Source organism: Centroberyx affinis, unplaced genomic scaffold, assembly GCF_046629955.1.
Source record: "Centroberyx affinis isolate AG114_WGS23_722 - 3 ecotype Tasmania unplaced genomic scaffold, CSIRO-AGI_Caff_v1 ptg004317l_1, whole genome shotgun sequence".
In the NCBI taxonomy this organism is placed as follows: Eukaryota; Metazoa; Chordata; class Actinopteri; order Beryciformes; family Berycidae; genus Centroberyx; species Centroberyx affinis.
In genome coordinates, this window is record NW_027282027.1 from 226,518 (window position 1) to 243,258 (window position 16,741).

Consider the following 16,741-nt stretch of genomic DNA (forward strand, 5'->3'; position numbering starts at 1 on the left):
GAAAATAACCGTATTCCACTGTTGTGCTCATTTTAAGTTGCTCTAGATAAGAACATCAGCTATAAGTCTAAAATGTAAAGTGTAATTGCAAAAAACAAACTGTGGGGGGCAGTATAACCCTCTACCTGCAGTTTGACTCAATAAAGCAGTAATGTGTCCTCTGAGAACCCTAACATGGAAGATAAACCAGGCACATTAGTTTTAATGTGCAGGACCTCATACCCCCTTGACTGCAGTCCAGAGACAGAATGACCAGATAAAACAAGTAACAAGTTTTTTATGAATACAGCAGTCTTCTCCTCCAATGATCATATGTTGTTCCCTTTATCAATAAATACTGCTAAAATACAGTCTGTGTGATCTCCTGATTCCACAAGCGTCTGTCAACCCTAAGGATGTATTAGTTAACCATTCAACAAAGAGTATTTGTTCTGTGCCAAATGAAAAGATCAAGAGACTTGCCCTTATTATACCCCTAAACATTACATTTTAAAATGTATAGCTCATGTATATATTGTTCTATCCTTTAGAAAATGCTAAAAAATAAAATATGCACATCTGCTATTTGTATTTTTCTTCAATCATAGATGCTGCAGACATATAGTCAGTCTACTGTGCATCCCATGCACCTGCAGGCTTTAAGTTAAAATTTGGCTCATGACCTTTGCCACGTCATTCTATTTTTGTCACTTTCCACTACGTACTAATGCGACAGAAATGCCTACATATACTAGTCTCTACTGTAAAGGAAGAATCTCATATTTATTTACTTAAGTGTTTGGCCCCATTGTAGATGCATGAGACTGTGGATCAAGGTAGCTTTTTCTACAAATGGCTTTAAGTTAAGTACAGTGTAGAACCAAGTGAAGTTATTTAGTACAGATTTTTTTTGAGGGTTTGATAAAAAATTGTAAAGTGATATAACACTTAAATACCAACTTTAACCTAATATTAGTCAACACCCAATGTCAGAATCACTCAAGCTAGCTATATCACAAGAATTGTCTGTGAATGTTTTTACAAGATCTTTAGTAAGGTCAGCCATTGGAGGGAGCTACATCAACAAGAATCTATACTCGTCGCTACTTCCCAGCAGTTTGTGAGACGCACGAGTATAAGCTGAGTTACGGAATGTGAAAACATTTTTTCATTTTTGTGATAAATGCATTTTCTTGTGAAATAATGGCTATTTGCAGTCCCTAACCTTCTTGTTTTGGTGTGTTGCGAGTTGGAAAGGTTGAGAAACAAGTCTACACAATTCAATACTCATATACTATCTAGAATTTTTATCCGTTTTTGCACAGCGATTAGTCTATGATGACATAACTCATGTCAAACTAAATATTTGTTGTGTAAAAATGCATTTATTAAAAGCAGTGGCTCCCATGAAAACCTGATTTTAATGATTATGTACAGTATGAAATGAAAGTTTCTTCTTGGTAAAAACCCACTCAATGGCTCTGTTCTGAGTACAATCAAAATGTCATATTCTGTTGACACAGTAAACATTAATATGAAAAAAGCAAGTTTAACTGCCTGCAAGACAAAATGAAACATACACACACAGCACACAAAAAAACACATCTTACAATCTGTGTGTTCACACTATTAATTCTCCTGACAGATACCTGGATCGACATACAAACTGCATATGGGTCTCTAAGATTACTTGCACACATACAGCATTGGATTCACACGGCACTTTCCATGCTATTGAGGCACACATTCTAAGCTAAAATTAACCCTCTTCCTTACATTGTTCCTTTGTCTACAGATCAGCACAGAATTTTACTGGCACATGAAAAGAAATCAGTAACACCAAAAAACTAACCCTCGATAAGGCTGCAACTCAGAAAATACCTGGACCAATGGAAAGAAATCACAGGTGTGATGGAAAGACCTTACATTGTCAGGAAGAGCAAATAGGCCAAGAACACTATTGCACATTCAGCCGTCCCATGTAAACTGGTAAACTTATGAGTTGTGTTACGAAGTTAGGAGTCCAAGAAGTAAACTCAGTTTGCTTGATGATATTTGTGAGTTGTGGCATGGTTAACCAGGTAATAAGGGTAAGGAGTGTAGGACACCAGATACAGTATGAGAAGAGTTCTTGTTCAATATTTGTGGGCAGCGCCTTCATTTCAAAATATTTTTCCTTATTGGCATGTGGATGAACTTGACCCTGACATTAAAGGCACTGAGTAAAATGACATAACCAACAACTGGCTACCCATTATGATCTAGTGCTCCATTATTGTTCACAAACCAATCTAAACACCTCCCAAAACAAGATCAGATAGCTAAAAAAAACATGTAATTAATGTTGTCTTAGAAGAGTTGCATTGCTGATGTAGACCCAAAGCAAGAAGAGAGGAGCATGATCAGAATGGGTAACCGGCTGAGCATCTTTTGTCTTAGATTTTGTTTTCCTTCCCAACCTGCCTTGCAATGGGGCTCAATAACATCTCTATGTGCAGACCCTCCTCTTATCATCAAACAGCTTGCGGACAGTGTAGACCTACGAATGGAGAAACAAACAGAGAGCAACATATTCAACATCAAGTTTGTGTGTCTGTGTGTTTGTGTGATCGCTCAAAATGCAGAGCAATTCCTTTGCAGTTCTTGAGCTTGTGAACCCTGGGAATGTGTTTACCCCATAACTTTACAATGTGACAGGGCTCTACTTACCTGGGTGAGTGCCACACACAACATGACCAGTAGACTGGCACAGGACCAGAATGAGACTCTCCAGAGGTTGTCTTCCAGAAGGTTCCGGTCTCGTGCCTCAAAAGCCCGCAGCACGGTCTGCATCTGTCGGCTGCGCTCCAGGCGCCGGTGCACCGAGTCCATGGACTCCTGAAGGAAGTGAAGGAGGGGGGGTGAAAATGGAGACAGCGATGGATAGCAAAGAGAGAGATTTTCTAAACATATGACTAGGCCGTGTCAACAGAATTCAACAGACATGTTTATTTTCTGTGCTGTTTTTGGCTGGGATCTGATCATTCTGCTAATGATACATCTGACTGACTTTGTGTTTACATAATGCCAGTCTGTTAGCTGGCTAACCACAGCGTGTGGTCAGGCAACCATCAATCACTGTTGTAAACACATCTGATTTGCATGCTAGCTAATGCATCTAGAAGGCAGCGTTAGTAGTTTTCTAGTAAGTAACAGTAAAGGTAACACAGTAACCTACATTTGCAAATAAATCTACCTTATCAGTATTATAGTATATATATATATATATATATATATATATATATATATATTCAGGTTCATGTTTAATATTAACATTAGCTACATTACTTAATTGACCTACACCCACACTTTTTCAGCTATCTCTGTTTTTCTAGCCTGGTTGTTATTGTATATATTTAGACATGATTTGAGTATAGCCAGTGGATCTCCAAGATCCTGCCAGTTGTGGTTGCAAAGAGATTTGTATGGCAATGCCTCAATCCTAAACCTAGAATCAAATCCACTTTCCCTCACTTCATCAGCAAGATTGAAACAAAAAGATATAAATTTACACATGAAAAGTATGCATGTATGAGACTGAGGAAATTATTGGTCAGTGTGAAATACAGTAAGACACTGCTAAACTGAAACATAATCAATCAAAATATGAAACAAAGCAGTCTAAATTACTGTCAAAAATGCCTTCAAATTCATGCATTACAAGGTGTTTCAAACAAGTGGGACAAGGGCTCCATTTCTTTTTAAAGGGGAAGTGGTGCTTGCAACCAAAACCAACCACAAAATGTGTTTCAGTAAAACTAAACTAGTAGTAAAAAACACATACCTAGTGAAAATACTGTACATTTGATTGAGGCAGAGCTAATTGGTGGGAGGGAGGAGCGATTCATCTTGTGAATAGGAGGGACCTGTCCCCCTGCCTTCCCCCAAATCTACGCCAACAGACAGGGGTCTAATATCAGTTGCTGTGGTGAAATGGCCTAGATTTTTTACTTTTCTGTATTAATTTCAGGATCTAAACCCGAAACAGGGTGTCAACAGAAGATGCTTCTCACCCGGATGTCTTCCAGCTTGTACTCCAGCAGGCTTCCTTCAGGCTCCTCTAACCCCGCCCACTCATCGTCCCCCCCCACATCTCCTCCTTGTCCCTCAATGATGACCTCAAAGAACACCATCTTCTCTGAGAAGCGACTGAAGCTGTTGTCAAAGCAGATTTGATAGTCTCCCTCTTCTGTAGGCTCCACCCTGGAAAAACAACAAATAAATTAAAAGAGAATTTAGATAGGTCCAACACTGCTGGAACATGAATGATAATTGCAATCAAGGAGTCAGACCAATCAGAAGTAGCACTAACATGTGGACTCCGTCAGAGCGCCGAGACTCGGCGATAAGATGGTAGCCTAGGGGGGAGATGATGGTGAAGTCTACATCCATACCTGCCCCTGCTATCACCTGGATATGCACACACATACACACACACATACACACACACATACACACACACATACACACACACACACACACACACACACACAGGAAGAGATTCACAAAGTTTTCAACAGAGATTACTGTATGTATGCATTGCAAGACTGAGCATACTGTCCTCTCTTAAGTTAAGACTCTCCCACTAAACAAACATGCTGGACAAGGAAGAGGGCAGACACATATGAGCGCTGACTGAACTTTTAGATTGTAAGAAGCCTACACAGCAAATGTGCCAGTGTTAATAAGTGAAGATTTTTCAGTGACAATTATTTGGTGTGGCCAAGTGTTGACTGGAGAGTTGTTTGTCCACTCAGAGCTGATATGGCTCTGCTCAAAACTATTAAAAGTTTTAAATTAACTCTAATGGGTGTGGACATATATAAATACCGGCATACTGGCAGTTCATTTTTAACACCCTAAAGGTTAAATTGGGACTGACTCTTTTGCTGTGTAAACAATAATATATGCTACTAGTCTACTTTGATATATAATGAATAGTTGATTTTCGAACCCATGCAGCAACAGGACAGCTAAAGCAAACGAAACCATTGGAAAATGGCAAGCTAAATCAGATTTGACATCTATGCTTCTTTTGGAGCTACTATGTGCTTATTAGTCGCCTCATTGCTCACCTAACTTCCATGATATGAAGTTGCTTAACCTAATTCTTATTAGGCTAATCTAGCTAGTAGTAGTTTACTGTTGGCTTATCAAAATATGCATGGACGTTAAGATAAGTCAGTTGGTTGGCTGGGGCCAGCTAGCTAAGGATAACGGTCGGTAGCCATCAACAATGCACTCTTGTAGCACTGTTATAATCCTACAATAGATAAGTGGGAAGCTGCTAGCCACACTTGCCTGATATTCGACCTCCATCGTACCATTCCTCACTGCTGTTTGAAAGAAACACTCGGATGTTCCGGCTGGCAACAGAAACGTGAACTCGGTGTCTTGGCTCTGTCCGAAAGGCCGCACCGAGCCGAAACACGACGCTAAAAATATCGCGAGGACAAGCAAACTTGTTCTGCTCTCCCCTTTTTCACGATTGAGGTCCATGGTCAAAATATTTCCCAAAACAGGACTATCTAACTTCTGCCATCTCCCTTGCATCACTCTTCCGCAGCACAACTTTGCAACCCTGTGATTGGATAGAATCCCGCAAACGAGGAAAATGCTGCAGACCAATCAGAAGAGAAAGAGTAGCCATCTTCCTCCAATCGCTGCATCGCTGAGCTGAGCCGTATTCCATTACACTTAAAGAGGCTTGGCTCACACCCCCGCATCACGTCGCCCCTGTCTTTCTCATGATGTCAATTAAAAATATAGCTATCATATTCCACAGCTATCATATTCCACCCCCACACAACCCCACACACCACTTTGTAATAATCAATGTGCAAATTTTCTAACTATCAATGTAAAATGAAAGTTTTTGCCGGTGGCCTCATCCCATGTCCTTCCATACTCCTGGTCTATTAGCCTTCTCCTCTCATTCTGTAACCTATATAACACGCCTTTACCAAGCATGCACACTTCCGACTGTCTTCCCTGCATCTTTATCTCCACTGAACACAACGTGTGTGTGTGGGTGTGGGTGTGGGTATGACTTAAGTCACTTTCAGGGACACAAACCAGACTTAAGACCAGTTGATTGGGGATGGCTTGTGCAATTGGGGACAAAAGCCGTGTCCCCAATTGGTAAAAAGCTTATTTTTGGGTCAGTGGTTAAGGTTAGGGTTAGGTTAGCGTTAGGGTTAGGCTTAGGCAAGTAGTGGTTATTATGGTTAGGGTTAGGGTTAGGGTTAGGTTTAGGCAAGTAGTGGTTATTATGGTTAGGGTAACTCTTCAGGAAATGAATGTAATTCTATGTAAATACCCCAAAAGTGACATAAGTAAGACTGTGTGTGTATGTGTGTGTATGTGTGTGTGTGTGTGTGTGTGTGTATGTGAGTGAGTGGGTAGTTAAACATGAGGATGTCAAAGTGTGTCAGTGTGTTGTGCAAATTCAACATATGGAGTCTGCCATATTGCAAACTGCACCCTCCTTTTTAAAAAAAAAAAAAAAAGCAAAAGCAAAAGCAGACACAGCTTGGGCTCAAATAGCTTAGCAGTAACTCTCAAACAAAGTGGTGTGCAGAGACAAGCTCCAGGGTGAAAACCTGAAACGCGGCAATTTGCCTGAAAAAGAAGTGTTGCCTCAAATTGGACTTGAGGTGATTGAGGCACTTTTCACATGCTTGCTCAATCTGACTTGCATGCCTCCGCACCATTATCTTTAGTCATCTTCAATCACGACATGTTGTTCGGCTGAAATGAGATAGCAAGCAGCATGTTCCGCAAAGCATCCAATGAGATGTGCGTACGTACATGCAGAATGCAGTAGGCCTAGCCCGCAGGTTAGGGAAGTTGCCTTGTGAACAGATTGTTGCTGATCGGAACCTCAGCTAAGAAAACCTTTGCGAGGAGAGACCAAATAAGTCAACCTGATTAAATAGGATTTAAAAAAAATGTGCCCAAATTTTAGCCCAGGTGTAATGTTTTTCTTAGTAGTAGACAAATAAAAAAAACAAAAAAAACCAGTGGATAACAGACACAACTGGAGTGAAAAATCGAAGAGAGAGAGGAAGTGTCAGCTGAGGGAAGATAACCACACTCTCTCTTTTTCTCTTCCCCCTGTCATATGCATTTCCTCCTTGCGTGAGCTTGCTGAACAACAGTATCAGTGATACTTCACAGCAGGCGAACAAATAAAAGAGGTGAGGGAGGGCGTGAATCAGTAATTGATGCAGAAGATACTCTCAGCAGGTGGCTAAGGCATCTGAAGAAGTCATAGTCAGGAAGTGCCACCTCAGAGAATGTAATGTTAGTGCTCTTTAATTTTAGAATGGTCTACAAGAACATTTCAGCCAGTCAATATCCCCAAGGAGCATCAAAGGAGTATTTGGAAACTATCTTCACTGTCCTGCTGCTGCTGTCTGAGCTGTGGAGGAACTTTTGGTGGACATCCGAATCCCAGGGAATCTCTTTGTGAACGACCTTGAGCAAAACGTAAGAAGAGTCTTGGTTTTTTTTTCTTTTTTAATTCATCGGGCCTTTTGTAGCTTGTCCTTCCTCATGGGCCGGCAAGAGTGTGGAGAAATCAGTCTGTTCCCAGAAGCCGCTGCATTGCATCACATGTACCTAAGCAACATAGACGGCATTTAAAACTCCTGAGTCCGCTTAGGCTGCTTAGGCCATTCTCTCTCTTATCTCTCTGTCTCTATTCTGTCTTTCTCTCTCTTGTGTCTCTCTCTGTCTCTGTTTCTCTGTCTTTCTCTCTCTTTTCTCAATTTCAATTCAAGTCAATTCAAATGAGCTTTATTGGCATTGGCAACAGTTGATAATCAAAAAAAGCAGCAATAATGACAATGAAAATAATTCGAAAATAATTCAATCACACACTATTTTCTCTCTGTCTCTGTTTCTGTCTTTCTCTCTCTTGTCTCTGTTTCTGTCTTTCTCTCTCTCATTCTCTGTCTCCGCTTCCGTCTTTCTCTCTCTTGTCACTCTTGTCTCTGTTTCTGTCTTTCTCTCTCTCTCTTCTCTCTCTCTGTCTTTCTCTCTCGTCACTTATTTCTGTTTCTGTCTGTTTCTGTCTTTCTCTCTCTTGTCACTCTTATCTCTGTTTCTGTCTGTTTCTGTCTTTCTCTCTCTCTTGTCTCTCTGTCTCTGTCTTTCTCTCTCTCTTGTCTCTCTGTTTCTGTCTTTCTCTCTCTCTTGTCTCTCTGTCTCTGTTTCTGTCTTTCTCTCTCTTGTCTCTCTGTCTTTCTCTCTGTCCCTCTCTCTGTATCTCTCTCAGTATCTCTCCCTCACCATTTAGGGCCCTGTGACCTGGCCCCTTACATCCAGGGTGGAGTGTGATCAGGTGGGATGGCAGAGGGGAATGCAGGTGCCCACCCCCAGGTGTTTGTGGTGGACAGCCAGGCCAGCTATGCTCCTCTGCCCAGCGGAAAGAGTCTGAGGTGGATAAGGTTTGGCCAAAGGCTCCTGCTCCTGCTGGTGGGCCTGGCTCTGTTGGGAGTTGCTGTTGAGGGACACTTCATCTACTATCTGTATAACAAAATAGAGGTGAGACTGGTGTATGTGTTGTGTGTGTGTGTGTATGTGTGTGTGTGTGTGTGCATAAAGAAAAATAAAGGGGCGAACTGGAACTCAAAATGGTTCTTCGTAGTGATGCCATAGGAGTGGTTCTTTAGAGAACCTTGGTCTGAAAAGTTCTTTATGGAATCAGAAATGGTTCTTCTATGGCATCACTCCGAAGAACCATTTTCGGTTCCAGTTTGCACCTTTATTTTTCTGTGTGCGTGTAAGGAAGTGAGATGAAATGATGAGGCCTAGCTCTGTCCATCTAGCGTGTGGAAATTCCTTTTCTTGAAAATTCCCCCCACATTCTCCTCCACGTCATAATCAGACATGCACACACTTGTATACAGACACATTAGTGCGTGGGTCGTCACTTGGTCTTGAGGTTACAGCCTAATGACGGTAGTTGCTAACCATAGATTGAGTCCACTGGGTTTCTGCCAGTGGACTCTTTCTATGGTTCAACTTCCCCTTCTTTTCGCTCTCCAGCACCGACCAAGAATAACTTGACTTTTCTCACATGGACTTTAACAGCACTGTTTTACGCACCTCTTCATATATGCACGTTATGCACCTTAGCTTAAAGGTTTAGATGAAGTTTATCAAACCTCATCTGCTAGATCTTGTAATGAGAATTATATAGAATTCTACAGTATATAGGATTTCCCCGTAGCTGTTCATGGGATGAGTAGACCAAAACTCACCCTCTTCCTTTCTAGTCTTCTGTCTAGAAAGTACAGATGGTTGGCATGTAAGATGAAGAGTAATGTTCTATTTTCTAAAATCTTCCGTACCCAAATTGAGTCTGAGGTAAGGACACAATTTACAATGTTAAAAGTGTGATTTAAGTAAACTGAGACACTCTTCTTCCTTTATCAAAAATGCAAACGCTTTTAGTGAGGCGTTATACGAACAAGTGTTAAAACAATCAAGGGAGGTGTACCTCCACAACATGGGTATTTCATTTTAAAAAAAATAAGTGTATTGGTTTTGTTTCCTCACAACTCTGAATACAGTAACTCCTCAAGTAAGCAGCTTTTTATCACTGTTTTACTCTTTTGAAGTTTTTGGACCTTGTCATTATATGCAAGGACATTGCTGTTTGGGAGCATTACGCCTTTTTATAATATTTTACTAACTAAAAGTAATAATGTGTGCATGTCTATATGTCTGTGTGTATTATTTCACGTTTCCATGCATATCAACATGTGCTCTGTTGGTCTAAGGCAGGGTACTTCCTGTTATTACAAGAACTTAAACTTTTGACATCTCACTCCTGAACACACACAAATTTTTACACTCACCCGTGTGTTCTCTCTCTACCTCTCTCTCTTCTTCTCCCCACAGCCCTCCTCCCTCTGTTTGTCTCTCTCTATCTGCCAGAATCACTCCAAAACATCTCCCCAGTCGGTAAGTGTAGATGTGTAGTTTGTGTGTGTGCACAGATAATGTGTTGCATTGCACCGTGTGAGGTTTGTCGGTGTTTTGACTCTTCTTCTGTTTCAGGGCGGTACCTTATTGAGTCAGATAGGAGCTAAAGGTACAGTATGAGACCTGGAGTTTTACACAGTTGGCTCCGTAAATAAACGCACAACCGCAAATACTTTGTGGGTTGTTCTATGATTTATGATGAATGCATGTTACATCACATGATTAATCTTGCAACTCAGGTTGTTGCAGTGATATTTAGGAGATAATAGTAAAAAATACTAAAATGATTTGAAAACATATGATGTTGGGACCTTCACTGTATTGTTAACAAAATCATAGACCTTTGAGGGCTTTCTTTATTGTATACTATAGTTCCAATGACTTGATTGATTGATTGATCCGAGTCTGCTTACTTAAACAGAGACCAATGAGATTCCACCAGTGCCCACAAGGCGAGCACATCCACCCAGGCCCTCTGCACACCTGATGGGTTAGAGCCCTCTCAACACACACATACGCGCACACACACACACACACACACACACACACACACACACACCCCCCTATGACTCTCGTTTAACCCTTTCTTTATGATATGACTTTCCTTTTCCCCCATTTCTTCTCTCAAACCCACTTCTCTTTCCAGGCTCCAACAGTCCTGTAGGGGAGAAGAATATAGTGCAGTGGCAACATGCTGTCGGCGATGCCTTCACCTACCACATGGGCTACGACAACGGCCGCTTGTTGGTCATGGAGGAAGGTTACTACTACCTCTACTCCAAAGTGTACTTAAATGCTGCAGAGGAATGCTCCTTCATCAAGCACAAGGTCGTGAAAGATATCAAGGCCTATGATAATTCCATAGATCTTATGAAATCCAACAGGTTAGTCATTTTACAACTTCTTGTCTGTCTACCTACCTGTCCGCTTTCTGGCCCAGTTTCCCATCTGTGTCTTTTTACATGTAACTGTGTCTGGCTGTACTTGTGCCTACATGTGCCCACTTGATTACAATCTCTTCATGTCTGCACTATCTGTTAAAAGGCAAGTTGAAATTAGTGCTGTCTTCGCTGTGGTGTGGTTAGTCACAAAAGTGGTTAACATGTTAGTGAAGGGACAGTTCAGTGAGATTGCTTTCTGATGTGGCAAGTAACAACATGACACCTTTGACATTTTTCCTCCAGGTTCCACTGCCGTACCCCGAAAGCTTCGAAGGATCAGAGGACTTCAGGCGGGGATGATCTGTGGAACAGTTTTCTGGGTGGGGTTTTCCACCTGAAACCTGGAGATGAAATTTTTGTCACATTAGAGGAGGGAAGGAAGATGCGTCAGGGAACTGCTGACAACTTCATGGGGGCCTTTATGATATAGCAGTAGCGGGGAAGGGAAATCTCTGTCCCTCTCCTTCATCAGACTCTGTATGCTTGTGTGTTAATCTACAACATAGTATGTTAAAATATAATCTATCTCTGTAAGATTTCAGCTATAATGTCCAGTTAAAGCCATAGTTGACACAATGTATTTGAATCACTTATGAATAAGCAACAAATGGTTGCTTCATCATAAAAAGTATCTGATATTCAGGCTAACTCATTCGACTAGATCATTTGTTACATGTTTTGTATTGGGAATAAAATACTGTTTTTTATCAACCGAAAATGTGAGATGGCATCAATTCCTGATCAGATGATTTCATTGACAGTTATGAATGAAAGTGTTATTAATAGATAATCAACGGTAAATAAAGAAATATCAAGCAGATTTCTCTTCTACTCATATACTGGACTATGCATACGCACGTAAAACTGTTATGAAACAGTGTTTTTTTTTTTTCTCCTTTTCTCCTGCCTGTTCACACACTGAGGCTAACCACACACAGTATAAAGAGGATGCAACCTTACAGAGATGCAGATCTGCAGGCTACATAGTATATGCAATATACACACAAAAAGCAGAGTTAGTGTGTGTGTGCATGTGCATGTGTTTGTGAAGATGAGGATGTGGTTAGGTAAGGATAGTAGCTACTGAAGTTGGTGAAGCTGACTCAGATGTACATACTGCACACAGACGGGGGGAGGGGGGGGGGGAGTTCCCAGACCTGGCATTGGTGTCAAATGGAAAGAAGCAAACACAGATATAGAGGTGGAAAGTCAGGGAGATCTGGGCAGCCAAGGAGAGAGGTGGAGGGATTCTGCCAGGGAACAAACAAAGAGAAAGGAAAGCAGAAAGAAAAGAGGAATGTAGTAGAGGAATGGAAAAAAAAAAGAATAAATTAAAGGGAGAAGGAAGAAGACACAGAAAGCCAGCTGGATATGTCAGCAGAGAGGTAGACAGATATGCAGGCTGCCAGATAGGTGACATGACCAGAGCCGGAACTAGACAGACACATAAAGATGTGATTGGAGAGATGACCACAAATGCAGCTGAGATATTCAGGTCATTTCCTGTTCTGAGACTGATACATGTGTGAACATCTGAGCACCTATGGGTGACAAACTCACAACAACTGGATAATCTTACAGTCTAATCTTATAGTACAAAGCTTTGTAGTCCTACAAAGTCCCACAAAGCTTTCCTACCGGCGGCAGGAGATGGCTATGTTGGTCTGCGTCCACGTCACGTGACTGTCAAGTTTCTCTCTGTAGCGAAAAAAAAAAAAAGGCTGACATTCCGTTTATTCTCAGTGGAAAATGCAATATTTTAAGATAGTTTCGGCATTAAAATGCGTTTTGATAACATTTCTAGTGAGAAATGTGCATTTTATTTTCATAATCTTCGTTCAGTGAATGTATATGATGTTTAGTTTGTTAGTTATTACGAAGATTCATTCAGGCTTTCTATCGTTGCTATGGCTCTGGCTTATGTGAAGGACGGTCAACAGGCAACAGCAAACTGCTTCCCCACCCAGCAAAACAACCCAGTCGCCAGAATAAAATGTTAGCACACACACACACACACACATACACACACACACACACACACACACACACCGTTGGATGATGTGGCTCACGGAAGGGCTGTTGAGGGTGGACTTGGCGCGTACGACTCCTGTTTTGGCTAAAATATCTGAAATAAACCAACATCTTTACTTTTTCTTAACATAGATCACCTAGATGCAATGTAATTACTAGTTCAGCTGTACTAGATATTTGATATATTCAGTAGATATATCTTTTTATGACCCTATTTACAACCCTACTTTGCAAACCGGAAGAACTACAACTGTGGTGCCGATTTGTATCAAGCTGCATGGTGCGGCTCTAGGGAATTGGAGTTTTTAAAAAAATATTAGTGTTTTTCCTAGAATTGGAAGTTGTAAATAGTGAATTGAGAGTACACTGAGGAGTAAGGGGATGGTAAACACATTTGTGTAATCAGATTTAAAATATCTAATTGTTAAATGGGTGAAAATTAATTTTAACCATATTTTACCCATATTTGACAGCGCCCCCAGTTGTTGACTATACTCACATGATAGCTGAGGTCAAGAGCTCTCTATAACAGTTGGTCCCATGTCTGTAACCCTTTTTGTTGCTGAATTATAAGCCTTCAAACATGCACGGGGGTCAAGGTGCAAAGGTCAGTATTTCAAAGCAGGAGCCATGTAGAATCTTCATACTGACATATGTTACTCTCCAGGTTGAAACCTTTCCAACGATGTATTTGGTTTAGCTCTACGACAAAGTTTTAATTTTCTCATTTCAGGGACACAAGGCCTAGTTTCAGAGAGCACTTTGAAGGCCCAATATATAAAATGAAGCTTTTTGTTTGTTTGTTTGTTTGTTTGTTTGTTTGTGTGTTTGTTTGTTTTTTATTTTTTAGGGGAAATAGTGACCAAAATGAGTCACCTTCAGAGATTACAATACTGCTGACAATCTAGGGCATTACTACAGGCTTGGAGGAAGGCCTGAAGTGCTTGGGTTAGGGCAGGGGTCGGCAAGTACGTTTGGCCTCGGGCCAAATTTTTTCCAAGCAACTGAATGGTGGGCCAAAACATAATATCTTGGACAGAACCTTTTTTTCTACCAAACAAAACTTTTTTTTCCTAATCTATACTATTATATATTGTACAAAAGAGTAATTTAAGAAGGTTATTTGTTTAAAATAAAGTAACTTGAATTTGCTACAGACTGTTATTAGTGTGTTATTACTGCTTTGTCTCCTGCTCCACTCTGTGGCTGCGTTATAAAACAGCTTATAATAGTAACCTGCTGATAATGTGACTGCTGTCTTTAATCACCGACAGACTGTCTTTTAAGACATGAATGTGTGTAAATCTCATATTTCCCCTCTCCACACAGTTAATAATAAATGTGTATCATTTCCATTTTGAAAATGACTACTTCTTTGAGCCTATCTAACGTATTGTAATAATTATTTTATGGACTCAGGATTGGATATCCGACGTACGTTACTCTCGCGTTACATCGTTACCCGCGTTATTGTGCGGGAGGTTACATTGTGTGCACAGAGACATTAGCAAAACATTGATAGCTAGCAAGACAAAATGTCACTGTCAAAAGCAATGAAAAGAAAAGTTGACAGCGAAGGTAGGACATACAAAGAAGAATGGAAAGAAAAGTATGCATTCATCTTACCTGATTTTATTAACGCCAAACCAGTCTGTCTAATCTGCAACGAAGTTGTTGCAGTTTGCAAGGAATACAATATACGACGGCACCACGACACAAAGCATGGCAAGATCAGAGATTTTCAGTGTCATCTGGCGGGCCAGATACTATTACAGGCGGGCCAGTTTTGGCCCGCGGGCCGCTAGTTGCCGACCACTGGGTTAGGGTTAGGGCTGAAAAGACCATACAACCCTGGAGTTTTTTTGTATCATTATGATTCTTGGTTTTGGGATTTTATGTCAGCATGACATAGCCCATTCAATCATAATGTGTTTTATTAGCCAATGCAAGCATACAAAGAATGTGTCTTGGCGTTTGCTCCCAAAAAACGCAACACAGAACAATCTAAAGTCCAGTTTGATGAAATATATGAAAGTGACAAGTGCAGGGATTAAATGAGGGATGCGAAATGTAAAGTCCAGTTTGATAACCCTGTCTTCATCCTGTTTATATGGCCATGGTGCAAGATTTCACACAGACACACACACACACACACACACACACAACGTTGGAGTGCTTTATTGGATGACGTGGCTCAGTATTAATTGAGGAAGACTCTATGTTTTAAGAAAGATGATTTCATATTAAATATCTTCAGCCACATATTATTGGAAATATAAAATTAAATGAGCAACTTCACATATTACAATCACAGGCTATAAAACGCCTTTTCTTAACAGAGATAGTGGCGTTTGGATTCGGGTTGCGGCGGCAATTTGAAATGGAATGAAGCCCACTGATGGCAGACAACCCAAAACAGGAGTCAAGCGAGTCCATAGCAGCGTCCATAGCAACCACCATAGCAACGATAGAAAGCCTGAATGAATCTTCGCAATAACTAACAAACTACACATACATTCACTGAACGAAGATTATGAAAATAAAATGCACATTTCTCACTAGAAATGTTATCAAAACGCATTTTAATGCCGAAACTATCTTAAAATATTGCATTTTCCACTGAGAATAAAAGGAATGTCAGCCATTTTTTTTTCGCTGCAGAGAGATACTTGATAGTCATGTGACGTGGACGCAGACCAACGTAGCCATCTAGGGTAGGGGCGTTAATTTAGGAAACGCTCCTGTGGGTCGTATTAAAGGCTCAACGTTAAATACGTATACAGATACGGACGGAGCCTTCTGTCCGTACTCTGCGTTAGTTTCGTCTGTATTTGTGCACGTTTTCTGAAAGCTTACGGATACGGACGAAACAGAGCAGTACCACCGCAGTACCACCGGAAATCGTGGGGGCAGTGTAGCCAATAGTTCAAGCGAGACCAGCGAGACCAGCGAGACACGACAAAGACATGTTGTTTGTTGTTCACAACAAACATGGCGACGGTGGACAGAAACTTTTGACTCTCTACTGCCCTCTAGTGGATGTAATGCTTAACATCCATGCCAACGTAAAGGACGCATGGCAGTATGACGTTTTGAACGTTTGAAACGGACGTATTTATTTTCGTACGTAAAGGGAGCATAAATGAGCCTTTAGAGGGTAGGAACAAATGACCTATGGGGTCGTTTTTTGGGGGAGGACAGTCTCTTGCATATTACACTGCCTCCTTGCGTCATTCTGAGTGAATGATTCTTCACTACAGTGCTACTGATTTCCATGTTATCTACCAGAAACTATTAATACTACTTTCAATTAACTTGCATTTTGTCAAGTTATGTCCCTTCTCTACCTGGTATTGTGATCAATTAGGAATCTGTGCAGAGTGAGTTGCTACCAAGAAAATGGAGGAGAAACAGAATTGAACCCACACAACCACCTCACAAGACACTTGATTATTTCACAATACACACACACACACACACACACACACACACACACACACATACATATACACACAGCCAATGTGGTTGAAAGAAACCAGCTTTAAGCCGTAGGCTGAAAATGACACATCAATATTTTTGCATGGAAATAATATGGACAATATGAAATCAGCTGGTTTATGCTGAGACAATATTGCCACATGCACAAATGTGGATAATGATTTATTTTACTGAAATTTATCTGAATAGTACTTTTCATAGTAAAATATTTAATGTGTGTGTGTGTGTGTTGTGTATGTGTAAGTGCGTTCAGATAA

General features: G+C 40.8%; 2 protein-coding genes across 3 annotated transcripts; one reads left to right on the forward strand and one right to left on the reverse strand.

Moving 5' to 3' along the window:
• Positions 1 to 1,329: 1,329 nt before the first annotated feature.
• On the reverse strand, positions 1,330 to 5,588 carry tmed1b (transmembrane p24 trafficking protein 1b). Its single transcript, XM_071543433.1, has 5 exons — positions 5,320 to 5,588; positions 4,331 to 4,428; positions 4,032 to 4,221; positions 2,689 to 2,856; positions 1,330 to 2,518 (listed from the first exon to the last, which is right to left on the reverse strand). Exons 1-5 carry the CDS (start codon positions 5,569 to 5,571, stop codon positions 2,468 to 2,470), a joined length of 759 nt encoding a protein of 252 aa, XP_071399534.1. The 5' UTR covers positions 5,572 to 5,588; the 3' UTR covers positions 1,330 to 2,467.
• A 1,593-nt stretch (positions 5,589 to 7,181) lies between these two features.
• Positions 7,182 to 11,679, forward strand: LOC139664570 (tumor necrosis factor ligand superfamily member 14-like). Of its 2 annotated transcripts, none has more exons than XM_071543434.1 (7): positions 7,182 to 7,509; positions 8,300 to 8,568; positions 9,931 to 9,993; positions 10,090 to 10,123; positions 10,436 to 10,504; positions 10,661 to 10,898; positions 11,199 to 11,679. In XM_071543434.1, the coding sequence occupies exons 2-7, from the start codon at positions 8,371 to 8,373 to the stop codon at positions 11,383 to 11,385; spliced, it is 789 nt and encodes a 262-aa protein (XP_071399535.1). In that variant the 5' UTR covers positions 7,182 to 7,509; positions 8,300 to 8,370; the 3' UTR covers positions 11,386 to 11,679. The 2 variants fall into 2 exon arrangements, with proteins under 2 accessions (XP_071399535.1, XP_071399536.1); XM_071543435.1 differs by having other exon boundaries at positions 8,321 to 8,568.
• Positions 11,680 to 16,741: the final 5,062 nt, after the last annotated feature.

Excerpts from the sequence above, each read along its gene's own strand:
- tmed1b (XM_071543433.1), bottom strand. The coding sequence starts at position 5,571 with ATGCAAGGGAGATGGCAGAAGTTAGATAGTCCTGTTTTGGGAAATATT. Across the intron at positions 4,222-4,330 it reads CGCTCTGACGGAGTCCACAT|GGTGGAGCCTACAGAAGAGG; the intron begins GTTAGTGCTACT and ends TTGTTTTTCCAG. Across the intron at positions 2,519-2,688 it reads TGTGTGTGGCACTCACCCAG|GTCTACACTGTCCGCAAGCT; the intron begins GTAAGTAGAGCC and ends CTCCATTCGTAG.
- LOC139664570 (XM_071543434.1), top strand. The coding sequence starts at position 8,371 with ATGGCAGAGGGGAATGCAGGTGCCCACCCCCAGGTGTTTGTGGTGGAC. Across the intron at positions 9,994-10,089 it reads CCAAAACATCTCCCCAGTCG|GGCGGTACCTTATTGAGTCA; the intron begins GTAAGTGTAGAT and ends CTTCTGTTTCAG. Across the intron at positions 10,899-11,198 it reads GATCTTATGAAATCCAACAG|GTTCCACTGCCGTACCCCGA; the intron begins GTTAGTCATTTT and ends TTTTTCCTCCAG.